We start from the raw sequence: 24934 nt of genomic DNA, 5'->3' as shown, positions 1-24934 counted from the left end.
GAGGTTAACAGACAAGGCTGTGAGGCTAAGTGTGTGGGCGCGGAGGGGGCACGCGGGGGCTGCAGCTGGAACGGGGCTGCCTGTGACGTCAAGCCTCCTCGGGAGCACAGTTCACCCTGTGTGCAGGGGGACACAGGCGACCAGAGACCCCCAAACTCTAAGGTCACATGGCAGCTCTGCCAGCAGAAGGAGTCTCGCACTCAGGTGCCCGCAGCGCGTGGCAGGCACCAAGGCCCTGACCTGAGGCAGGGAGCGGGATTCTGTGCCTGGGGACCCCCACCTCCACTTCTGTTTATTGGGATGCAAGGGGCGGACCCAGGACAGAGTGTCCGGAGGGCTGGGGCCACCGGGAAGCCGCCCAGAGTCCTGCGTGGGACGGGGTGGTTGGGGGTGGTCCGGCCAGGCAGGCCTCACCTGCACTCTGCATAGCTGGTACCTCTTGGATGTGCCCGTGCAGGTCCGGTTCCCGGCGCCCGTGACGGACGTCTTCCTGGAGGGAGGACCGGGCTGTGAGCTCAGGTCAGGAGTGGCCGGCTGCCGTCCTGACCCTGCTCCCAGCCCTCCTCTGGACGGCCCCCCCAGCCCTGAGCCTCCACGAGCTCCTCTGACTGAGGCCCCCTCCCTCCCTACTCCATCCCTGCTGCCCCAGCAGAGCCCGCTCCTGTCTCAGGTACCCCCACAGTTTCAGGGGGCTTCTCAGCCTCCTCCTGGGGAGGGGTGAGGTCCCCTTCACCTCTCAGCACATGGTGCAGGGTCTCAGGCCACAGAATTAGTGATGGTAGAACAGCGTTCAGCCTGGGCCTGGGCCCTCTGCTGAAGTGCACGCACGCACACACACACACACACACACACGGAATCGCGTGCTCAGAAACCTCAGGTGGGCTCAAGCATAATCTCCGCTCCACAAAGAGGAAACTGATACTCAGAGAGGTTAAGTGACTTTCCCAAGGTCACACAGCTAGGAAGCTGCAGAGGCAAGATGTGAACGCAGGTCTGGCCAGCAGTAACCAGTGCACTGTAGGCTTACCCCGTGTTTATTCAACTCGGGTCTTCAGGATAGAAGGTCAGGGAGGCCTGACCACTCCCTGAAAGAGCCCTAGGCAGGGTCCTCTTAGCCCAGTGCCCCAGAGCGGGATGAACTGCAGGACCATCCCGACAGAAGCCGCATCCCCACGCGGAGGCCAGTGAAAAGACTGAGCGGCTCGGCTGGCCTGTGCAGCCTCAATCTGAAGGCTGCGTTCAGCCTGAGCCGCCCCCCGCAGCTGCTGCCTGCCTCCTTGCCCGCCCCACGCCGTCCGGGTAGCCAGCCCCACGGGGCCCCGAGCTCACACCAGCACCTCTGCCGCAGGCAGTGCCGCTCCTGGGACGTCACCCCGGCCCCGCAGCTGCGGGAACATGCCGTCCACTTGGTCCACTCTCCCCACCAGTAGGCGGTGGCGTCGGGGCCCACCTCCAGGCTGTTGGACGTCGGGCTGTTGTCCTGGGTGAGAGGCCCCACGACGGTTAAAAGGAGGCTGGAGCACCTGGCCAGACGGGCCTGCCGACCCCGTGCCCTGGACAGGAGGACACAGCCCCCTGGGTGGGTTGCTCAAAGCCCGGCTCAGACCTCCGGGGGGGATCTCTGAGGGACCTCCCAGGGAGCTGAGCGCCTCAGGTGCTACCTGATCTTGAGATCCGGAACCTTCTGGGGGCTAGGCAGGATCCTGACGCCAAAGCTAACCATCCTTTCTCGCTCCCAAGTAGCCTCGGGGGTGGTGGGGGCCCAGCCTGGGTTCTGCAGGACCCAAACCCGTCTGCATACACACTACACCCCAGGCCTTTGTGCTGAAGGGGAGCACCCAGTCCCCACAGCCCCCATCCTGCCAAACTGGCAAGGACGCCAGAGGGGCCAGAGCCCACCAGCCACCCACCCAGGGGCTGGCCTGACCGGCATGCAAGGCGTGCTCCTGGGAGTCGAGGGGGCCCTGGAGAGTGGGCGCTCCAGATGCCCCGGGCCCCTGTCCCGCATCTTGCCACGCAGCTCTCAGCATCACCCCACCTGGGTGAAGGCCTGTGCGCCCCACTCACCGTGGTCCCCGTGGACGACGTGCTCCCAGTCACTAGGGCCATAGCCAGCAGGGACCAGGCCCAGTGTGAAGGCTGCCATCTGCCCTCCATCCTAGGAAGCAAGGCCACAGTCACTGCCAGGCCAGACCCAGCTCCCCTCACAGCCAGCCAGACTCTGCTTTGGGGCCAAACCCCCTGGGGGCCCACCTAGTGAGGCCTGCGATTATCTGGGATCTGTTGGTAGTGGCTGCCTGCCAGCCCTGTTAGGTGGGCTCCATGAGTGATTAGAGATGCCTGCCATGGGCTTGAGACCCTATGGTGATGGTGTGCGTGCTAAGCCCGTTCCACCGGATCTGAGGGCGTTTGGGGACATGGGCCAAGCTTTGCCTCGGAATACCTGAGCTCCTTGGAGAATGCCTGGGGAGAAACCCAGGGACACAGATAGGCCCGGGCTGCACCCCCTGGAGGAAGGAGCTAAGGATCAATCTATTACCTCGGCGCTGGACCTGGCCCAAGCAAGAGCACCCTGGGATTTTCGTCTGCTGGGCACCTGCTGACCGACAGGGGAGACCGAGTCTTCCCACCGGCCATATGGAGCTGCTGGAGCGGGTGTGGGTGAGCAGACTCTGCCAGGCACCCCCTGGATGCACCTGCTCCCTGCCTTGGAGGGACCTCAGGCTGTACAGAGCCCTCTGCCCCCTCCCTCCCAAGGGAAGACACGCAGCTTGCACCTCCGGGGCCTTGGTGTGAGAGTGGCCCAGGGCCACCCTGGGGCTGTCTCCTTCCCGAGAAGTCCAGCATCCCCAGCCCAAAACACGACTTGACCTCCCTGCTATGGTTTAGTCGCTTAGTCGTGTCTGACTCTTTGTGACCCCATGGATTGTAGCCCGCCAGGCTCCTCTGTCCGTGGGATTTTCCAGGCAAGAATTCTGGCGTGGGTTGCCATTTCCTTCCCCAGGGGATCTTCCCGGACCCAGGGATCGAGCCCGCATCTCCTGCTCTGGCGGGAGGATTCTTTACCTCTGAGGCACCAGGGAGGCCCAGACTTGTCCTCCTTGCCAGAGGTCAAATCAAGGGCTGCCTCCAGCCTCCCGGGCCCTCAGCCTCCCTTACCTGGCCCTGAGGTGGGAGGACCAGCAAGCCCTGCAGTGACCTCTGGCCAGGGTCTGTCTCGGGTCCTGAGCGTCACTTGCCAGCGAGTTGGAGGAGTTTCGGAAACCCCTAAGCCCATCCTCCTCTAGCCCGGGACCAGAGAGGGGAGCCAGTTTGCCCAAAGCCACACAGCCATGTATCTGGCCAACTAGCCCCCAGACCCCAGAGCAAACAGGGATTGGTTCCAGGGAAAGAAGGTAGAAAGCACCCGCCGCCCACTGCCCGCCAGCCCTGAAAACAGCTCCTCATCTGCCCGCTCTCCTCCTGCCCCAAACCCTCACCTCCTCGTGGGCCCAAGCACCTGCAAGTTTCCAGGAGATACACCAATGCCAGCCTCGCACCCCAAGAATGTCTCTCTGCCCCAGAAGGGGCAGCAGTCCACCCCGGAGTTTGGAGCTGAGACCTCGAGATCTGCAGCCCCCCAGCCGCCTGCCTGCCTGCCCGCCTGCCCGTCCTCCCGCCCACCCGCAACCTGGGGGCTGTCCCTCCCCCGCAGGCCCCCACCTGCACCCCCACAGCCCCCCCCCACCCCCCCGCAAGCACAGACCCCCATCCGCAGTCCCATTGGCTTGTCTGTGGCCCCGGCTCCTGCCTGCAGGCTGAAGACAGGTGCTGAGCCGGCCGCACACTTGGTTTTCATTAAGGCTCCCAGACAGCCGTGGCTGCAGGCCAGGCCCGGCTCACGCGGGATCCAGCCCTCCCTGGGGTCCAAAAACAGCCACCACCGGCCAGCGGGAGAGGCTTGCCTGCAAGCGAGGGCTTTGGACTCGGTGAGGCTAGGAGCTGAGAGACCCCGCACCCCCCCGCCCCGGGCCAGGCTCAGAGGGTCTGGACCCCTCCCCAGGAGTCCCTGCTCCTGTTATATAACAGCTCCCCAAGGGGCCAGGGGCTGACCTGCAGGCACTGGGGGCCGCACCTCCGTCCTGGGCGGGCGGCTGTGGGAAGGGAAGCCAGACGGCGGGGAGGTGGCCTACCTGGCCGGGGCTCGGCAGGGTGTCCTCGCGGGGGAAGGGGCCGCGGCTGCGGGCAGGCGAGCCAGGTGCGCGGCGCAGGGGGAGGCTCGGACGCTGAGGGCCGTGGGCTGTGCCTCTCTCCCGTCTGCTCCCCCGCCCCTCGCCGCCTCCCTCCTCCACTTCAAAGCGCACCCACGAGAGGGGGTTCCCAGGGAAGCGCAGCCCAGCGGCGGCCGGGCGGGCGGGCGCGGCGGCCTTTATAGCTGTCAGGCAGACGGGGAGGAACTCACACTTCCCACCAGGCTGCTCCCCCGCCCGCCGCCCCGCCGGCCGGCCCGGCGCACACTTTAACCCGCTCCGCGCCTCTGGAGCACGGCCAGGCCGGCCCAGCTGCCTGCCGCCCACCGCCGCCGCGAGCGGAGAGGCCGCCGGCCCGGGGCCACCACGCGGGACCGCGTGTCTGGGTGTCCAGACGGAGTGGCCGCTGGCCCGGGGTCACAGGGGAGCTCATGGGGAGGGTGGGGGAGCAGAACCGAGCCCCAGGCTTGGCCCATTGGATGCCTGCATCCTTCGGCGGGGTGGGGGGGGTGGTGGTGCCGTCTCTGCCCCTCCCCAGAATGGATCCTAGGTGTGTGAGACAGCCATCTAATGGCTGGCGCTTACAGATGGTGAGGCTGGGGTCGGGAGGGGAGACCCAGCTCTGAGGTCACCCAGCCAGGCTTGGAGACGTTTCTCCTGAGCAGCGGAGGGACTGACAGAGACCCAGCGCAGGCCCCAGCCAAGGGTCCGGGGATGGGACAGGAGGGCCCTCGGCCCGCGAACCAGACAGCTCGCATGGCCGGAGCCAGCGGCGGGGGAGGAGCGCAGAGCTTTACAGATGTTCACACCAGCTTGGCAGGGCACACGGCCTGGCTGGGCGCACGCCAGCTGGGCAGCCCCTGGCAGGCCGGCGTGGGGCTCCAGCCTGCGTTCCTGCTGAGTCAGAGCGTGGAGCAGAGCACGGAGCCAGCAGCATGCACTCCGGCCGCACCGCCCCTCCCTCCCCGGCACCCAGGGGGGGCACCCCAGACACTGCAAGTCGCCCCGGAAGCAGGCCAGGCCCCCACCCCACACACCAGGCCCTCTGGAGCCCGGAACGCAGGGACACCTCCACACACAGTGGGGGTGGAAGGGGGGCAGCCCCGGGCCGCTCCAGCCATCCCCCTGCCTCTGCGCTGCAGATGGCTCACAGCGGCGCCTGGAGAGCCCTCCCCCTCCTGCGTCCTCCCTGCCGGAAGGAACTGTGGCGAGCTCCTCCAGGCCGAGAACCGTTCCACCCCTAGGGAAGCTCTGCCACCAGCAGGAGCGGCGGGGGGAGAGAGCCAGCGCCCTGCCCGCTGCCCCGCCACCGCCCGGTCCCTCCCGCAGCCCTTCCTGCGTGCCAAGAGCCAGGAACTCCCCGCTTTACAGGCGGAGAAACTGAGGCTCCCAGACTGCCCGGGGCGCCCAGGGCTGCACGTCTGGTAAGCGGCACAGCCCAGCCCCCTGGTGAGCCCATCCCCGTCTCGGCAGGCTCTTGGACCCAGACTCTGGGAAGGCAGGTCTTATCCATCTCTGCTTTTCTTCCCCTGGGGCCCCAGGGATATTCGGCGGAACCCAGGCCCACGCTGCCCCCTGTAGGCACGCTGGATTGCAGACATGACCTGTCACACAGCACTGGTGAGCGCGCACACGCACACGTGTCAGACACGAGCACATGCACACACGTGTACTCTGTGCTCACACGCGTGTGCATGTGCTCGTGTGTGCATGCACATGTGTACATGTGTGCATGCACACACACATACGGGGCACACACTCACCGACCCCCTCACAGACACCCTGCTGATTACTCCCGCTCTCTGGGGCCTCTGCCTGCCCCACCCCACCCCTCCAGGCAAGCACCAGGGCTCTGAATCCCCAGTCAGAGTCCCCAGCTCTCCGGACATAGCTGGATCCGCATCCAGCCAGAGCCAGAGTGACTAATGGTTTCCCGTGGGAGGGACCCTACAGCCAGCCGGCGCAAACGCCCCAGTGCCTCCTCTTAGCTCAGTGGGACAGCGCCTGGGAGGCAGGCTGCCACCCCAGCTCTGGGACCTCCAGCAGGTGTGTGACCTGGGCTGGCCCCCCCATCCACCCCACCCCACCCTCTACCTCCAGGAGCTGGCCAGGGCTCCCCCTCCTGAAGGGACACCAGCCTTCCCCCAAACTCCAGGCCCACAGGGAGCTATGCACAGCTTGGTCCACTGGTGGTCTGGGGGAAGGCCCGGGGCCCTGAAGACCCCAGGAATCGCAGGCGGGTGGTTGGGGATAGAGTCAAGCACAGGCAGGAACCACAACGGAAGGCCCCGTCGCATGCCCAGCACAGAGCTGCCGTCGGTTCCGGAGAACCAGCGAGGCAGGGCCTCCTGGTCCTCAAGTGCCCTCTGGGCCCACTTCGTGGGGCTGCAGCCAGACCTGGACGGCAGATCCAGAGGATCTAAGTGTTGGCGACCAGAGCATCAGGCCAGGCTCAGAAGAGGTCCACACTCCGGGGTCCACTCTCTGCCATCACCGTTGCTGAAGGTTTAATCGCATCATCTTAGAATTTGTGTTCTGGGGTGACATCGCATGGGGTGATGGGGTGTCTGCTGGGGGACCCCCCCACCTCCTGTACCTCTCAGGTCTGCCTCGTGCCCCCTGGGGAACCAGGATCAGGCGAGCCTCTGGTGGAGTCGCAAGGGCTCACGCCACGACCCCCCCGGGCCCAGCGGAGCACTAACATTAAGAGGGAGCGGCCCTGGAAGAAAGAGAAAGCTTTGATCTGTTGGTGAATGAGGGGCTTCTCGCTTTGCACTGAGCCCCAGCTCACCCCCAGGTCACACAGGGGCCCTTGGAATTGCTGTTTCCCAGCCCTGACAACGCCCAGGGCTCCCTGGGGTGTCACAGAAAGAAGTGGCATGGGGCCCCCATCTTGGTTCCTGCCATCCCGTCCCTGGAGCCCTTGTTCACACCCATCTGGATGTGCTTGGCCCTCCAGATGATCTCCTGAGCACACCTCCTCTAGGAAGCCCACCAGGCAGCAGTCCAGCACTTTGATCTGGCTTCCCGACCCATGGTTGGGACTCACCTGCCAGGCCCAACATATAGAACGTGCTCAGCGTGTGGAAGCGTGGATTTGTCTGGCAGCCCCTGTCCTTTGGGGAGAGGGGGAGGTGTCCCCACCACTCTCTGGACAGCCCTGGCTGCAGATGCTGTGGACACCTGTTTTTTTAGAGATTTTCTGCCAGACCTGGATTTCTGAAGAGCTTGGAAACAGGAAAACATGCACATTTCTGCAGGAAGGTGAGGTGAAGCGTGGGAAAGCAAGGCGAGAGGAGAGGCGCCTGCAGGGAAGGGGAGGGTCAGGGAGGGGGAGGGGCACAGTGGGCCGGGGTGACCAGCCTGGCGGTCCTTGTGGGTGGACGGTCACGCTGGGAGCTGGGCCCTCTGAAGGTGAGGGGCCAGGGCCAGAGATCCTGCGAGGGGGTCCTCAACTCTGGCATCCAGAGGCCCACCAGCACGGCCCGGAGGGCCATGACCCCCACCCTCTCCCGCCACGTCCTGCTGCCCACCCAGAGCCTGGAGTGCTTCTTCCCAATGGGGACTGGGCCACCAGGGCCCCAGTGGCTAGATTGGAAGTGGGGGGCCGGGACCGGAAGAGGACCAAGCCCCAGCAGAGGCCCCAGCGGCCGATGCCACCCGCAGAGCTCCCCTCCCAGCCCCAGGCAGGCCCAGCTTTCTCTGCTATGGATCTTCCTCCCTCCGGGAGGACCCTCCTCCATGGCCCACTGGGGGTCGGTGATACACGTGTGTGTGTCTCTGTCGTGTCCGACTCATCACGACCCGTGGACTCTATCCCGCCAGGCTCCTCTGTCCATGGGGATTCTCCAGGCAAGAATACTGGAGTAAAAAAAAAAAAAAAAAAAACTTTATTGCCATGAATTAAAAAAAAAGAATACTGGAGCTGGTTGCCATGCCCTCCTCCCAGGGATCTGCCCCCAGCCAGGGATCGAACCCAGGCCTCCCACCTTGCAGGCGAATTCTTTACCATCTGAGCCTCCAGGGAAGCCCCGGGAGTCAGCAGGCTGGACCACAAAACAGAGCTCTCCTCCTCCCTCCTTCCCAGCACTGGCGTTTTCCATTAGGCCCAGTCCTGACGTTCAAGCGGGGGACTCTATGTGTAGGCCTCCTCGCTCTTAAAACTCACAAGAAAGAGGCACCCTTGTCCCCAGATCTGGAGGAAGGATGGGGCCCCAGGGGGCCCTGGCATGACTGGGAAGTGAGCTCGCCGCCGCAGCTCCAGGGACAGCCCACCACCAGGCCCGGGGCCGGGCAGGACCTGCGTCCTTGGGCCTTTGGATTACACAGCCTGCCGGGTGTGCAGGAGGCCCCCAGGAAGGCGCGGTGCCCAGGAGCCCCATCCCGTCTCAGCCCCACTCCCTCCTCTGCACAGAGAGGCGGACCCAATGCGTGGCCACAGTGGGGGACGCGGGGCAGGGGACGACAAGCCTTTGTCCCTGTCCCAGCCCTGCTCCCAGCCCCCAGGTCCCCAGGCATGGATGCTGAGGCCCACATTTCAGAAGAGAGTCCCCCTGTAATGACCCACATTGGCTCTTCGCTGCTTCTCATTAACAGATACGCTTCCTGGGCCAGCCGCTCCCACAGCCCAGCGCACCTGCCCGTGATCACAGCGCCCCTGTGGGACAGCGACGGGCGTCCCTCGTGTCGGTGAGGAGACCGAGGCTCCAGGGCCAGAGGGCACAGCAAGGCCCCAGCGCGAGGAGGGCAGAGCCCTTGCCTGGCTCACCCGGCAGGTGTGGAGGACCTGGGGGCCACGTGAGCTGCTCATGTCCGGCCGTTAGCCGAACTCAGCACGCCTGCTGTCACAGCGCCGGCTGTGGAGGTCCAGGCTGGTGCTCCAGCCTGGGGGCCCCAACGAAGGGGTAAGGAGCGTCAGTGCCCAGACCCTTCCCACCAGGGACGGGGCAGGGGGATGCCTCAGGGGACCCCTGCACCCGGAGCCAAGGCCTGCTGTGCCCGTGGGTGGCCGGCGCTCCAGGCTGGGGGTTCAAAGCGTAGAGGATGTGAGGACAGCAGCTGGCCCTGCTCTGCAGAACCAGTCAGGCCGACAGGCAGCTGTCCGGGAGACGGGAGCCGTGTGGCATTCCGGGCATTTCAGCACCTCTATAAAACCCGAGGGGCGGGGAGGGTGGGTCGGCTCCCCTCCCCACTCCCCAGGCTGTGGTTGCCTGGTCAGGCGGACCCCACCCCACCCGGAACGGCCCCTGCTGGGTCTCACCAGGACCAGCACCACCTGCTGGGGACGGGGCATGCTGCCTGTGGTGGGGGTGGGGGGGCCTTGGCTAGGAGCAATGCCAGCCTCCCTGCCCCTCTGAGCCTCAGTCTTCTCCTCTGTAAAATGGGGAGAGAGAGAGACGTCAGCCACCGACACAGCCCAGAGGGCAAAGCAGGAAGACAGCTTGGCACACGCCAGCGCTGAATGAATGTCTGTGTGTGAACGGTTTTCAAGATACACAGGGTGGTGGGGCTGAAAATGTGAGAGCCCCCCGCCCCGTCGGCAGGGGTCAGGCAGGACGGAGAGCTACACTGTGAACTCAGAGGCTGCCCCCGGGGGCGGGCACCCTGGCAGGAGGGTCCAGGCCCGCTGCCCGAGAGGTCTGTGCTGACCCCGGCACCAGCAGGTGAGGGCAGGGTGGTGGGGGGCGTACTGGAGGCCAGCTGGCAGGCGGAGCCCTGGGTGGCGGGGAGGACGGGGTGCCAGCTCACATCTCTGCTGGCTCCGGACCTGCCCGGGTTGAGCTGGGCTCCCAGCCCGGCTCACTGCCCTGTGCCTCCAGGGGCAGTACCACCCCCGAGCAGCCAGCCTGATTCTTTTCCTCTGCCCCCCATCCCACCTCCCCAGGCCAATCACGTCCCTGGCACCAGTGAGAAAGGAAGGTTATTCCAGTCCTGTTCAGAGCAGGACGCCTTCCCCTGGGCCAGCTGGTCTGTCTCCAGGCAACCAGGTCTTGGAGGGGACCCCAACCTCCACTCTGCGCTCCACCCCTCTCCTCAGAGGGGGTGGGGGTGGTCCTCCGCCCCAGCCCCTCGCCCCAGCCTGGCCACCTGTCTCTCTTCTTCAGGGCGAGCCCCTCCTCAGCCCCCTTCTCCTTAATCGCTACAGCACATGTGCAATGCCCTGCCCCCCGGCCCCTCCCCCCTTCTCTTTTTCCCTTCCCCGAGCTCGCAGGCCTGGCCCTGGAGTTTACAACTGCAAACACACACACACACACTCATGCACAAAACCAACTGTGGAATGTTTTCCCGCTTCCGAGTGAGGGGTTGTGGCTCCAGAGAGCTTTCTCCTAGCACCTGACATCTAACCCATGTCCTTACCACGCGATTTCTGCTCCTCCTGGAGGCCGGAGCTGGGGGCAGAGGTGGTGACCAGCTCGCCGGGAGTCGCCTGCCTCTTACCCAGAGCTGCACGCACGCACACACACACGGCAGGATCTGGTTTTCCCATTTGGAGTGGCACGGGGCTCCTAAGTGCCAGACTGAAGCGCACTGCCGCCTGCCTCTCCCCACTTTGATTCATTCTTTTCAGTCATTCATCCAGCCAGTGTCTGCTGACCACCCACCACGTGCCAGGCTCCGCCCGGGGCTTGGGTGGGAAGCCGGCCAACCGAGCCCCGGGCACGCGACCCGAGCTGCTCCGCACAGAGGCACGGATGCTTGGATGGGAGAGAGCAGCGTGTCGGGCCCAGGGCAGAGCACCTCGGCTTACCTGTGCCGGGTGGGAAGCCTTCCCCACAGACTCAGAGGTGGAGGACGTGTGCTCTTTCCGGGGAGGCAGGGAGGCCAGGAGGAGGTTCTGGGCATACAAGGGCGGCTGGGGGTGTTGAGGGGAGACGGCTAGGCAGGGATGGCCCCGGGGTCTCCTGGAGACCTTGGACTTCATGCTGAGAGTGTGGGTGCCTAGGAAGAAGGCACTTGAGCAGAAAAAGATGTGACCACATGTCCCAAGTAGGACTTTTCACTGCAGGCAGCAGAAACGGGCTCCAGCCAGCGTACAACAAAGCAGAGACTTTTCTGGAAAGGTGCGAGGCAGCTCCCAGGTGGAAGGAAGGGAGGATCCAGTGCACCCCGAAGGCCAGGAACAAGCCGGCAGCCTCTCCTTGAGGTGCCAACTGGCGAGCGTGGGCACCCCTCAGCCTCGCCCCCGCCTGCTTTTCCCATTCTCCAAATTCCACTTCCCAGGAGAGCAGAATCCGGAGCAGCCACCCAGTGACCACAGGAGGAAGCCAGGTGACACACATGGGTGACTCCCGGGGCATTTCCGGGGCCGTGAAGGAATGCACCGGCCCGCGTCCGTTCAGGCAGGCCGGGACAGGCATCCGCAGAGGCCAGAACCGAGGCTGCCTCTGCCGGGGACTCAGAGGACCGCACTGGAGTGAAGGGGCGCGGGAGCCGTCACACGGCACTCGGCAAGTCCCACCAGACCGCACGTTATGAATCTGTGCATTTTCCTGCAGGTGACATCCTTACACCATGATGAAGCACAAAACGTTTAACAAAAGCTGTCCTTTTGCTGACAACAAATAAATCAATCCAGCAGTCCTTCCTGGGAGAGAGTCAGCCTGGGTAACTCACAGAGTTACCCAGAGGTAATTTGGCCAGAGGATGGGGGCCCTCTGCCAGGCAGTTCCCCCCAGACCTCTTCAAAAAGCGAAGATTATCTCCGGAAGGCATAGGAACGCTGAGAGGGCTGGCGTCAGCCTTGCCTCCGTGACCCTGATAGAAAGTTCCTGGTCTGTGCATTTCAGGCTTGAATCAATGTAACCAAGCAGAAAGGAACAGTTTCATTCACTTAGTTACCAAGGAAACCTGTCTGGGTGAGAACAGGTGAGTTAGATGTGGATGCAGGCTGGTAAAACGTGAGACTTATCTACAAGGTCCTTGCGGTGATTGGTGGTGTGGTTTGGCCACTAAGCTATGTCCAGCTCTTGCAATCCCGTGGACTGTAGCCCGCCAGGTTCCTCTATCCGTGGGATTTCCCAGGCAGGAGTACTGGAGTCGGCTGCCATTTCCTTCTCCAGGGGAACCGGCTAACCCTTGGGTTCTCCCACCTCTTGCCCCACCTGTGGACACGTGACTCAAGCAACAGCGTCTGTTTTTTCTCATTCTGTGCTCCCCAGTGCCCCAGGGAGGGGCCAGGATGGAAAGTGGCTGGATGTCGGGGACTGTGTTCACAGGGGACTTTTCTCCAGTGCTGCTGCCTCCGAGAAGTATGGTCTCCCTGAATCAACAAGTCTGACCGATCCCAAAAAAAAATCAGAGACAAGTGCTGATCACATGGTCCGTCAGCTGTTGGACCCTCCCCGTGAGCTTCTCGACATGTGCGCTCACATCCCTGCCTCCTTCAGGGCATTTAAACCGCAGCTGCCACCGGGGGCCCCCACTGGAAGGAGCAGACCCTGTCCCTCTCTTCTCCCTGCCCTGGGGACCCTGGCGGCCTGCACCCCGCCTCTCCTCCCCAGCCCATGGGGACGCTCATGGCCAAACTGCTCCTGCCCACAATCAGCAGCCTGGCCTTCCTCCCCACGGTCAGCATCGCCGCCAAGAGGCGGTTCCACATGGAGGCCATGGTCTACCTCTTCACCACGTTCTTTCTGGTGGTAAGTCTGGGGGTCTGGGGAGAGGGCCCCCCCCCACCCCGCCCAGAGCACCTTCCCAGGGACAGAGGATGGGGGCTGCCTTTTCACCACTTTCCCATGTTGGGTGATGAAGAGAAGTGATGGGGGGCTGGTGAAAGAGCCCAGGAGAGAGGGCTGGGGGATGCCTTCGCCTCCCTGGACCCGTTTTCCCGTCTGGGGTTGGTGTGAGTGAGACCAAGCCCACAGGGGCCAGGGACAGTAGGCCCAGGCCTGGCCCCCGGAGGCTCCCCTTCTCTTGTCACTGGCCAACCGCCCCCTTCCAGGCGGCTCCTGGCTCCAGCTCCCTACCCCACCCCCTGGTACCCCGGGCCCCGCAGAGGGGCTAGCAGGGCCCCGGGAGCGTGAGGAGCCAAGGAATCTGCCTCCAGGATGCTGCAGCTGGCCTCGGCTCGGGACGGCCTGCTCACGTACGCGGTCTCTCCTTCGTGGGGCCTGCGCGTCTCCCTGGGTCCTTCCCGCTCTATTTATACTTCTGGCTGGCTCTCAGCTCCCCTCCCTGCCCCCGCCCCCCCTCGCCGGGGGTCCGTCTCCCTCTGTGCTTCTCTTCCTGACTCCCTCTGGGGCTGCCTTCTCTTGTTTCTCGGTCTGTGTCTGGTTCCCTCTTAATTTCTGGAGCTGTACGCCCGTGGAATTGACTCTCTGAATGTCTGGGTCTCTCCCTCCCTGGCTTGCTTCCCCTCAGCCTCCATGCATCCCTCTAGCTTCTGTCGAGCTGTCTGTCCACCTCCCTACCTATGTACCCTCTCTGTGATCAGTCATCTTTACATGTATGTAACCAGCCACCTCTCTACCTGCCTGACCGTCCATCCATCATCTGTCTACGTCTTAGTGCCCTCCTGCCTCCACCCTCCCCAGTGGACCCCCGAGTGGCCCCGCTGTGTCTCCCCACCATACTCCATCAGTCCCAGCCTTGACTGAAGCCCAGCTCCCTGGGGCGGCATTCTCGGGGGGAGGTGAGTGACCTGAGCTCCATGCAAGAGATGGCCTGCCCCCTGCCCCGGGCAGCTAGCTTCCCCAGCAGCAGACTGGCCCCGCTCGCTCACGGCATCTTGTCGACAGCCACTTCCCTCCCCTCCGACCCCCACTCAGGACCCCGGTTTGGGTGAGGGCCAGGAGGTCTGCCCAGCAGGTGGGAGACTGGGGCCAGGCAGGCAGGGGGCTTCCCTGCGGGGACAAGGGCCTGCGGCCAAGGAGAGGAGCCAAGGTCTCATCCTCAAGACCCCACGGGAGACCCAGCCGGGGAAACCACGGTCACCTCCGGGGCCCCCCCTCCCTGCCGGGGTGAGCTGGCCCCGCAGCTGCCTCCCCGGCAGCCTCAGAGGCCTGCCCCGCCCGCCAGCCCCACCCCCCAGAGGGACAGGGCCAGCTGCCTCTGGTGACAAATGTCCTCTGACCACAAAGACTCGCTCAGCCCCACTCCCAGGAGCCCGCAGGCACCATCGCTCCCCTTTGAGTTTTCTGCTGGTGTGCAGCCGACACCATCCCCGCTTCTGCCTCCCACGTGGCGTCTTCTGCGTCCCGACCAGAAGGCGTCACAGCGGCTGGACACGGTGCTGTGTGCTCAGTCACGCGGAACTCCCCGGCCCACGCCACCCATGGAGCAGGGGTTCTGATCTCCAGTTGACAGAAGCCCCCACCCTGGCCCCAGGGGCCGTCAGCCGCCCCTCCGAGCTCACAGCCAGGACCCGCCAGGTCGGCCTCCAGAGGCCATGCATTTCCTGCCAGGCCCCCAGCCGCACGCCCCACCCCCACCCCGCCAGTGCCACAAGGAGCCAGGTCCTGGCAGACGCAGAGGCCGAGTGCCCCCTGCCGCGTCCCCCTGCTCCTTGGCACCTGGTGCCTCCCCGAAGGTCGCCCGCCGCACCTGTCCCCCAGCAGCGAACCAAGGGCCTGGGCGTTAGGGCCCTTCCTGAGCCAGCGATCCTCCAAACCGCTCCAAAACCCGCCTCCCTGACCCCACGTTCACAGGCAAGCCGCTGGCCGAGGGCAAGCCAGCTCTGCTGCGAGCTGGGGTCACGGCTGGGACAAGGCAGACAGGGGGGAGGGCACAGACAGCATCCAGAATTTCACAGCGATGAGGTCTTCCGGCCTACACAGCGATCTGTGCTATTGTGGATGTACTGAATACATAAGAGACGGTGGACCAGGGGACTTGGGTGGGGCTGGGGGAGAAGGGGACCCGAGTCACTCATAGAGTCCGGTCCTGCCTGCCAGAGCCGTGCGGGGGAGCAAGTGTTCTTCCTCTATCCTGGAGGGGTGAGCACCTTGATCAGGCCCCACCTGAAGCTTCTTCTCTTTCCTGCACCAAACAGTCACATCCACCACCTGGTTCCTCCCCTTCAACCTTTTCTTTCCCTGTGTCTCTTCAAAGCGTGTGGCATCCAAAGCCCAGCACAGTCCTCTAAGCAGGTCTGACCGGACAGGAAGGAGCAGCACTCTCTCCTCCCCCGCTCTGGACACTATATCTCTGTTAATGCCGCCTCGGTGCCCCACAGCTTTAGGTCACATAAAGCTGCAACCAGTGGAAGCTCTAAGCTGACCTCACCTGGGCTCCCCCCGACCCCACCCCACCCCCACGGCAGCGCCCCTGGCGTCTCCAGACGTAGACTGCTCTCCCGCACGCCTCTCCATCCTGCTGAGCCGCGTTAACCAAGAGCCCATTGTGCTGGTCCCCAAGCCTGTTTATGCCCTTGAGCTTGTCAAAATAATTACATCATGTAATTAAATATTGCTGAAAATGATGAAATGTATACGCCAAAGGAGAGAGTTGTCCAGAAATAAGTGGACAGCTTTGAGAATACTGGCACTTTGCTTTCAAGTTGCTTTCCAAGTCAGCGTTGAGAGACGGCCGTAGGGGTCGGGGCGGGGGCTGAGACGAGGATGCGAGTTCAGCACCTGCACAACGGTGGGTGGGGGGTGGGGGGGTGCCTCTGCCATCTGCCCTCACTTCGGACAGAACTTGAGAGCTGCCAGCCGGCGGTCCTCAAAATGGGTTCCCTTCTGGCAGCACCCTGAGACCGGCCCGGGAGCCTCTTAGGAAAGCAGCTCTCCAGCCTCCACTCCGACCTGCTGCCAGGGCGTCTCGCAGGCCGGCTCCGAGCCTGCATCTTCGCCAGCCCCCAGGGCTCCAGAGCCTCGGGGGTCAGAGGGGTCACTTGTGGGAGAGGAGGCCCCCCAACTCTGGCCGGGGCAGAGCAGACTGGTGCCCCAGGGAAACGGCTCTGGCCTTAGCTGAGCAGATGCTGAGGGAACGTGTGGATCACGTGGGAGGGTCCCCACCTCAGTGGGGCTTTGGGGGACCCTATGGGAGAGTGGTTCACAGAGAATGGGGAGACGGAGGCCGGGGCCGTCCAGTGGCCTGCCCGAGGCGCCGGCTCGCAGGGCCTGGGGCCCCGGCATGCTTGCCTCCATGCTGAGCCTCCGTCTGTGGCTCCCGCAGCTCCACCACGCCTGCACCGGGCCCGGGCTGTCAGTCTTCTGTTTCCTGCGTCACGACGTCCTGGAGTACTTCAGCATCTACGGGACGGCACTCAGCATGTGGGTCTCACTGATGGGTGAGTGGCCGCCCCCCAAGGCCCCCGGCCCTGCACGTGGGGTCAGGACGCCCCACTGCCCACGGCCTACCCGGGCCGGCCCGCTGACGGCCCACCCCTCCGCTCACCTGTGAGAAAGCACGTGCAGGGCACCAATGCCTCGACTCCCTTTTTTTTGTAAACTGTGCATCCAGAAGCGGCCCCTCTCTCTCCCCCGCAGCGCTGGCTGACTTCGATGAGCCCAAGCGGTCGACTCTCGTGATGTTCGGTGTCCTGACCATCGCCGTGCGGATCTACCATGACCGCTGGGGCTACGGCGTCTACTCCGGCCCCATCGGCTCAGCCATCCTCATCATCGCAGCCAAGTGGGTACGTTCCATGAGAGCCTCAGCACTTGGGCCGCCGCCCCTGGTGGAGACCCCTCCCCCCTGGGGTCTCAACCCACTTCCCGTCTCATGGGTCGGCAGGCTGGACACAGGGCCTCAGCTAACACACAGAAAGTGGCCGTCCGCTGCGCCCGCCTTGCAGACCCAGTTTGTATTATGTCTGGACTCACCAGCTCTGGATCTGGCCCAAGTTACTTAACCTCTCTGCCTCATTTTCCATATCTGTAAAATGGGCATTACAGTTCAGTACTTAACTTATAGGGGTTGGTTCAAAGATTAACTGAGATAATGCACCTCAAGGACTGGCACAGAACCTGGCTTTTAATATGCTCAACAAATAGGAGCTGCTATTATAGTCATTGTTGCTGTTATTATTATTATTACGGAAGAGAATGGCCAGTTTAGAGATGCAGTGTCAAGTGGAAGTGGCCTGGGTTAATCTGGGAAGACTTCCTGGAGGGGGTGAGCCTTGAGCCTGGTTCAGATGAAGAAGAAGGTTGCAGTGTGAGGTCGACAGAAAGACAGAATCACTCGTGAGCATGCAAGCGGCCTGACCCAGAGTTTCCAACACCAATGGCCCTTCGCTGGGCATGCAGGGATCGAATCACTCGTGAGCATGCAAGCGGCCTGACCCAGAGTTTCCAACACCAGTGGCCCTTCGCTGGGCACGCAGGGATCTAGCACTCACAAGGCCTTTTACATATGGTCCCAGGCTTCCCCCACCCCAAGGCCCTCCTGGCGAGGACTGAAACCCACTCAAATTAGTCCAAGTGAAAGATGGATGCTGGGCAGAGTAGACCCAGGGCACTTCTGGGCCCCCAGGGCAGGGTTAAGGAACTGCTCCTTGAGGGGACCAGAACGTAGGCCTGGGAAAGAGGTGGGGCGGGGCAGGAGGTGAGAAGCTTCCCACCGACCCACTGTGCAGTCTGGGGAGGGAAAATGAAGTCCTGGGGGTGAGCTTTACAAAGCTGCCCTCCTCTCTGTGCCAGAGAGCAGAGGATTTAGTTTGCCATTTGGGTAGTGAAGAAAGCAAGGCTGGGAGGTCAGCGACTTAACAAGAAGTCACGGCAGGACAAGCGAGGCCGGGCTGTGACTCCTCACATCTTGGGGAAGCCAAGCTGGCCCCGCGCTGACCCAGGAGGCCCTCGGAGAGGCGGGGGGAGGAAGCGCGCTGGGGTCTGACTTGTCTGGACCCGAGGAAGGGCCGCGTTAATTAACATTCTGGAATGCGTAAACACAGAGCTCCCCTCACTGATAGTTCACTCCCTCCCTGGCAGGAAGTGGGATAAAGGCTCCTTGTTCCACCCTGAAGGGTTGTCCCTCCGCAGAATCTTGACCCGTCTGGCTTTGGGCTGGATTCTAATTAGCCAGGAGAGCCGTCCCTTGCCAGTGTCCCCGTGAAGCCCCACGGGAACCCAGGGCTGCCTGCCTCCCTCCATCTGGGGCTCAAATTGTGTTTTCTAGACCATTGAATGTGGAGTTTATTTTGGCTTTTTCCAGGGCAGTTGTTTCCTGGAATGAGGGTGCATTTTTCTCCCGGAGGCTCGTCCCTTCTTGAGCCACGGTCAGGGAGAGGAAGTGCAGAGAGAGGGTGATCAGGGCTGGGGGAGAGGCCAGGCCAGGCGCCCCCTGGGGCAGGGGTCTAGGGTCCAAAGGTGCTGGACGAGCTGAAGGCGGCCTCCCGGGTCCCCGGGCCCCTGTGCCCAGAGTCACACTGTCCAGCTGTGCCCACACACCACCCGCGACTTTGCAGGTCCTGAGTCCTCACCGGTGGTGGAAAAGTCCAGAAAACTGAACACCGGATATCTGTGCGGAATTTATTTAGTGGCAAAACCGGGCCTGACCCAGCAGGAAGCTACTGACAGTCTCTCTGTGAGCCTCTGCAGGGGGAGTGCACACGGGGTCCACCACCCAGAGCGTGTGTGACGGCAGGTTCCCTTGCTGGAATCCGAAACACCCTGCCATCTGTACCACTTGCGGTTTGGGTTCTCGGGACGCGGACCTGCATTGTCTTCATCTGTTTAGCAAACGTGAACCCGTGTTGCTAATTCCCACTTGAGTCTCACTCTAGGCAGCCCAGCTGAGGCATGGCCCTCTCACATGCTGGGGAGGTTTGTCTAAGAAATGCTACGATGAGTCGGTCCACTCTGAAAGTGGCTAGAGGTCTCGCGGTGTCGGCCACACGCATCCCATACCCTCCTGTGGTCACTCTGGAAGGCTGGTCCCACACCGCCAACACCCCTTGGCTGGGGAACACCGCGTGACTGGTCCCCTGGGGCTCCCCTCTGGCTGGAAACTTGCAAGGTGCAAGTTTCTGCCTCCAAGAGGCAGATGGGGCGGGGGTCCTTGTGGGGTCAAGAGGCCGAGGGCAGCCCCAGTCGGCCCAACCCAAGGGGGGCCTCCCGTGCGTCCTGCAGCCGTGGAGCCCGATGCGCCTGGGCCCCTCCCCGAGCCCTGCCCCCCTCCCCCCGAGGGTGCCCGGGCGCACGTACCATGGCTGGGGCCTCAGACCCTCCCTCTGCCCCCGTCCCCACAGCTGCAGCAGATGAAGGAGACACGGCGCCTGTTTCCTGACAAGAGCGTGTACACCCAGCAGATCGGCCCCGGCCTCTGCTTCGGGGCCCTGGCTCTCATGTTGCGCTTCTTCTTCGAGGTACCCTGGGAAGGGGCGGGGAAGGAGCCCCCCACAAAGGCCCTGGTCAGCCCCGGCCTGCTTGGCCTGAGGCTGGATGGGGCCGCACCCCTCCAGGAAGCTCCAGCAGCACCCCACTCCTGCTGACACCAGCACCCCCATTCAGTCACGGCCTAGTCCTTCCCCGGCACCACCAGCATCTCCAGAGGTGGGGGGGTGGTACAGAGAGCTTGCCTTTGGTGGGCGCACAGCCCTGAAGGGGCCGGGACAGGAGCCACTCCTAGGGGGAGGGGAGGGGGGAAGACATGGGGCGGGAGGGAGGAGCCCCACCCCACCGGCAAAGCCCCAGTGAATCAGCACAGACCTTCAGTGGTCTAGGCGTGGAGGGCAAGACCAGCGTGGGCTGGGCAGTGTCAGGAAGCCTCTTGGAGGGGACACTTGGCCAGACTCCCAAGGACGAGCTGGGCAGTTGGGGAGGGGCCCGTTGACCCCGGCAGGTGCCCAGTCTCACCAGGCCCAAAGCCGAGGGCCCAGGGCGGGTGGGGACAGGTAGAGGAAGCCAGGCCTCGAGGCGGGGCTGAGGCCGCAGACTGGGCCGGTTCCGCCCCCCCAGGACTGGGACTACACCTACGTCCACAGCTTCTACCACTGTGCCCTGGCCATGTCCTTCACCCTGCTGCTGCCCAAGGTCAACAAGAAGGCCGGGAGCGCAGGGCCCCCCGCCAAGCTGGACTGCTCCACCCTCTGCTGTGCCTGCATCTGACCGCGCATCCTGGCTCCGAGCCCTGCTCTGCCCTGTCCTGCCTGACCCGGAGCAACATCCCTCCTCGGAGCCTGAGGCCTCTCCAGGGCTTCGGGAAGCACAGGCCAGGCGCTTCTTGAGAATCCACTTCTTAGGTTTGTACTGGGTGCTAAGCACCATGCTGGGAAGAAAAGAACTTTCTCCCTTCTCCTAAGCCAAGGTCCTGGCAGATGGGAGTGTCTGCAGAGCCCTGGGGCCAGCGTCTGCCCACCCCTGCCCCTTCTCTCTTCACCCAGTCCCAGCCACAAGGGGCCCTGCCCACCGTCCCCGATCGTGTGCCCCCCACCTCACCCGCCACCTGTTTTCTCTTGGCAACTGGTCTGCCCACTCCTGACCTGTGCCCTCAGGCTCAGCGCACCAGGGCCAGCCAGGCCGCTCTGTCCCTGGCCCAGGCCTGCCTGTCCCTTGCTGCCCTTCCCGCCAGGCCCCTGAATCAAGCCATCTGCACGTCCTGTCCACCCTCCTCATTTCATCCAGTCCTCGAAGCAAGTCTGAGTAGATGGCAAGTTCAAGGCCCAGAAGTATCCTACTTTGATGGCAAGAGAAGGTTGGAAAGTGATGTAGGGTTAAGATTATAGTACGAAAGTCACTCAGTCATGTCTGACTCCGCGACCCCATGGACTGTAGCCTGCCAGGCTCCTCTGTCCATGGGATTCTTCAGGCCCCAAGCTCGAGACAGCAGGGCTGACCTCAGCCCACTGTCCCCGGGGCCTGGCACCACTCCGGGCATCTCACTCTGGAGCGCCTTCCGGGCCTTCGAGATCCCACCCAGGGTGGGCCCAGGTCCGGAACCCCAAGCGAGGCCCCCAGGCCCCCAGGCTGGCCCCACGGGGCAGGGCTCGCCGCCATGTGCAGAGGTCAGCCTGCTCCCGTCCAGGGCCCGCCGACACCGCCCGGTCGTGGGGGCGGGAGCCGGCCGCCCAGACATCACCTCACAAAGCCGAGGCTCCCAGCTTCCCGAATGGTCCGGGCACATTCATCGGCAGGAAGTTACCTACACCTGTCTGGGGCCTGTTTGTGTTTCCAGACGTGCAGCTGCCCACGTCCGAGCCCATCACGTGGGGCGGCCCCTGGTGTGTCCTGAAGTCACCCCGGCCACGCTTCAGGGAGACAGCTGGCACCAAGGGCGGGGGATCGGGCGGCCCCTGCAGCCTGGCCCCCGTGTGTCTGTGGGCCCCCTTGACTGGCCCCGGGGTCCCGCATCCTGCGGGCCTGGACACTCGCAGCCGGGCCTTGGCCCCACCCCCTGCTGTCTCCACAGTCCGCTAGTGGCAGAGCGGCCCCTCGCGCTCAGGGTCCTCGCCAAGCCTCGTGGGGCGAGAGCTCGCTCATCACAGCTCCTGGGCCATGACCCGGACGCGTGCCCACGGGAGGGCACAGAACACGGTGGGGCCCCGGCCCAGGGGCGGGCACGTGACGTCTTGATCGGCTTCGGGCCTTGCTGTGGGGGTGTGAGCACACGCGTGCACACACAGAAACGCACGCACACCTGCGGAGACCTCAGGTCTGCCCCTCTGGCCTCCCAGTTCCACAGGGGGAGACTCACGGCTCAGCACCAGCTGGTAAGGCAGAGGACAGAGTCTGCGGGCCGCGCGGGTGGAGGGGAGCCAGGTGGCATCACTCCATAAATCTGCAAGGTGGCCGGCCCCTGCCCACCAGCTCCCGCCATCCCCCGACCATCCACCCAACCCATCACCTCCCTCCCAGCCCCCCCAGGCCCTCCCAGCAAGCACGCCCCAGCTCCCAGCCCCACAGCAGTGCAGTGCGTGGAAAGTTGGAGGCCGCAGCCTGCTCCCGAGCAGGGAGGAGGCAGAGTCCTGCCAGGCGCATCAGGGCTGCACCCACAGGCTGCTCACTGCGGCTGCCCTGATTCATGAGGCTGTCTGGGAGCCTGGCCAAGTCTGTAAGTCACGGACAATTAGGAGGCGCGCTCCAGGCCTCAGCCCCGTCTGCCTCTCGGGCTCCAGGCCTGACTGCGCCCCTCCCGAGCACCGCTGGCCCCCGCAGAGACCCCCTCGGAAGGTCCCAGGGGCAGGTCTTGAGCCCACTTTGCAGATGAGGACCCTGACGGCTGGGGAGGCAGCAGCTGGCCCTCATCTCTTGGGCACAGATCATTGAGTTGGTGGTGGTGCCCTGGGTCTTGCCAGACATCCCAGAGGCATCTTCCTCTGGCTTGAGGGACTACTTAGGCATCTTGTGGGGTGGAGGGGTCTACCCAAGGGACAGAGGGGAGTGCCCAGGAAGGGGAAGAGAGGCAGCCCCCCCAACACCCCAAGACTAACAAGGACGAAGTGTGATGGCCTTCACTCCAACACCTCCGGTCTCAGTGTGAGGGAGTCCTGGGGTCTTCAGGTCCCTGGAATCTGAGACTCAGGTCCCTGGTGCAGGAAGCGTCCCCTCCCCAGGCCATCCCAGGCCACCTTGGGCTCCAGACAGGACTGCCCCTCCCACCCAGCCCCAAGGCAGGGAGGACTGGGGTCCCCAAGTCCTGAGATTTCCAAGAGTGAGTGCCTGAAAACATCCTCTGAGATGTCACTGGAGGCCTCGAGTGGTGGCGTGCCATGGAACTCACTTAAACGGTGGAGACGCTCACCCCGCCCGGGCAGCGTCCGCCTGACACACAGGTTCTTTGAGAGGTGAGCCTCTCAAACATGCCTGGAAGAGCTGGCTCTTTAAATGTCAGCTGAGTCTAGTTGATCTGAATGTAAATAGCCACACGGTAGGGTTGCAGATAAAATACAGGATGCCTGGTTCTATTTGAATTTCAGATAATAGATAATTATCTTGCCTCAGTGTGTCTTACGTTTGGAGCACACTTGCAGGAGACCTAGTTAAAAATGACTCTATTCCTCTGAAATTTAAATGTAACCCAATGTCCTGTGTTTTATGGGGCATCCAGCCCCCACGCTAGGAGGTCCCCACAGGGCAGCGCGTCTGCAGGAAACAAAAGGATGGGCAGCTCCCTGGACACATGGGTCTGGGTGCCCAGGGCTCACCCAGGCGACACAGGCAGGGAGGCTGCATTGCCCAGTTCAGGCTGTGGCCTGGGCCATGTGAAGTGGGGGCTGGGCGGGTACAGGCCTGCACTGGCCTCTTGGGGCCTGGGCTCGGCTTCCAGACCCTGTGGAGTAGCCGGTGCCTGGCTGAGCACACGCGTGCCCCAGGCCCACGCACACACGCAGCCCCCCTCCCCAGCCCACTCGGAGCCCCGTCGGGGGGGGAGGCTCCCCGCACACCTCCGGCGTCCCCGGTGTCCCAAACGGAGAAGTACTATAAACATTCGCAACAACGTAGACAGAACAGTCTATTGTAGCGGGCCCCTCCGCCTCCCCCCGGAGCTGGGGTGAGGTTGGCGCGGCGTGGGGAGGGCTCGGGCCCCCGCCGGGGCGTCCGCTGTTTGCACAAGCGGAGGCGTTTTTGTCTGAGGGCAGTCTGCGTGCTGTGGCCTTTGTCGCGTCTGCTACTGAGATTTCCTGTCTCTGCTATTCTCTTCCCAGCAAGACCATCTGAAACCCAAAACTTTTATTGCCCCTTTAAAAGCCAGCTTTACGGCTCGCCATCTCCTGCATCCCGGCCCGCTCCTCCTCCTGCTGCTGCGACTGTAGTTAGGGCAGGCCTGCTGGGTGCCGCGCTGTGGCAGGAATCTGCCCTGGTCTCCGCCGCAGGGTCTTGGCGGCAGGAGCTGCAGGGAGGAGGGCCAGGTATGCGGGCAGGACGATTCTGCAGAGTCGGCAGGAAGCCCCTGGGTGCAAAACTCAGGCCTGCAGCTTAGCTGGTTAGCACAGGGAGCCGAGAGCTGGTCCGCAGAGACACACGGCACGTGACCCCAGGTCCCTGGCCACCCACCTTGCGGCTCTGTGCCCCGGAGCTTGGGTCTTCCCATCCCCATGCCTGCTTTCCCCACCTTCGATGGGGAGCGGCAGCCCCTCCCTGCCCAGCTCTCGGGCCCATGAGGGTGAATTAGGTCAGAGGCTGGCTGGACTGAAGAGGTCTTGGGAATAAAGAGAAGGCAGAAGCAGGAGGCAGGAGGTGGGGGCCGGGGGGTTGGGAGGCAGTCAGGGTCCCACCTGTAGTTTCCCCGCTACGTCCCCCACCCCGAAGCAGGCCCGCTGAGTCCCCCGGTCCTCTCCGCCTCAATTTGTCCATTTGTAATAGCGCTCACTTCACGTGGGTTTTGCCAAGATTAAATGAGATCATTGAATACAGAGCACCAGCAGTGTTTCATTAAACGTCATTGTTCAATGGCGTCATTGTCACCTTCATCATCAGTGGTCACGGACAAGCAAAGGAGTCTCTAGAATGTAAGTAGAGGATCCTGACCCTCAGGGGATGTTCACCCCCAAACACTCCCATTTGACAAGGAAACAAAATGCTTCAAACAAGTGTCTATTATGCAGGAAGGAATTAAGCAAGGCAGGCTGCCTGGAAGAGGCAGATTTGAGACCGAAACTAGAAATGCCAAGTGGACCAAACCACTTGGGCCTGCACACACCTGGCTCTTGGGCCTCACCGGTGATGGCTTCACAGTTCCACACTCCGAGTCTAACCGTCTCCCTGAGCTCCTGCACCCTTCCCGAGAGCAGCGAGAAAACCCCTGCTACCCAAAGGAGACAGTGCAACAGCTGAGAGGGGAATGGTCCCTGCTCCCATCTCTGGCGTGGGTGCCACGGAAAT

At 63.4% G+C, this 24934-nt stretch overlaps 2 protein-coding genes across 5 annotated transcripts in view; one reads left to right on the top strand and one right to left on the bottom strand.

The window, feature by feature from the left end:
• ADAMTSL2 (ADAMTS like 2) overlaps positions 1-5128 on the bottom strand; it is a 36649-nt gene extending 31521 nt beyond the window's left edge. The window contains exons 1-4 of one of the 3 annotated variants that reach the window (XM_070455758.1): positions 4173-5128; positions 2068-2158; positions 1330-1553; positions 415-490 (exon numbers count right to left, since the gene is read on the bottom strand). In XM_070455758.1, coding sequence (XP_070311859.1) covers positions 415-490; positions 1330-1553; positions 2068-2157 — 390 coding nt within the window. In that variant the 5' untranslated portion in view covers position 2158; positions 4173-5128. The remainder of the gene's footprint in view (positions 1-414; positions 491-1329; positions 1554-2067; positions 2159-4172) is intronic. The other 2 variants (XM_070455773.1, XM_020888337.2) reach the window with 2 other exon arrangements.
• Positions 5129-5133: 5 nt separating this feature from the next.
• Positions 5134-24467, top strand: MYMK (myomaker, myoblast fusion factor). Of its 2 annotated transcripts, XM_070455784.1 has the most exons (10): positions 5134-5653; positions 5771-5849; positions 6533-7493; positions 8826-9133; positions 11236-11498; positions 11726-12868; positions 16347-16461; positions 16661-16809; positions 19363-19479; positions 20072-24467. In XM_070455784.1, the coding sequence occupies exons 6-10, from the start codon at positions 12734-12736 to the stop codon at positions 20219-20221; spliced, it is 666 nt and encodes a 221-aa protein (XP_070311885.1). In that variant the 5' UTR covers positions 5134-5653; positions 5771-5849; positions 6533-7493; positions 8826-9133; positions 11236-11498; positions 11726-12733; the 3' UTR covers positions 20222-24467. The 2 variants fall into 2 exon arrangements, with proteins under 2 accessions (XP_070311885.1, XP_070311895.1); XM_070455794.1 differs by lacking the exons at positions 5134-5653; positions 5771-5849; positions 6533-7493; positions 8826-9133 and having other exon boundaries at positions 9173-12868.
• The last annotated feature ends 467 nt before the right edge of the window (positions 24468-24934 follow it).

The sequence above is a fragment of the Odocoileus virginianus genome, chromosome 2 (assembly GCF_023699985.2).
Source record: "Odocoileus virginianus isolate 20LAN1187 ecotype Illinois chromosome 2, Ovbor_1.2, whole genome shotgun sequence".
Taxonomy (NCBI): Eukaryota; Metazoa; Chordata; class Mammalia; order Artiodactyla; family Cervidae; genus Odocoileus; species Odocoileus virginianus.
The sequence above is the reverse complement of the archived record's forward strand: the minus strand, read 5'-3'. Positions and strand labels throughout refer to the sequence as shown.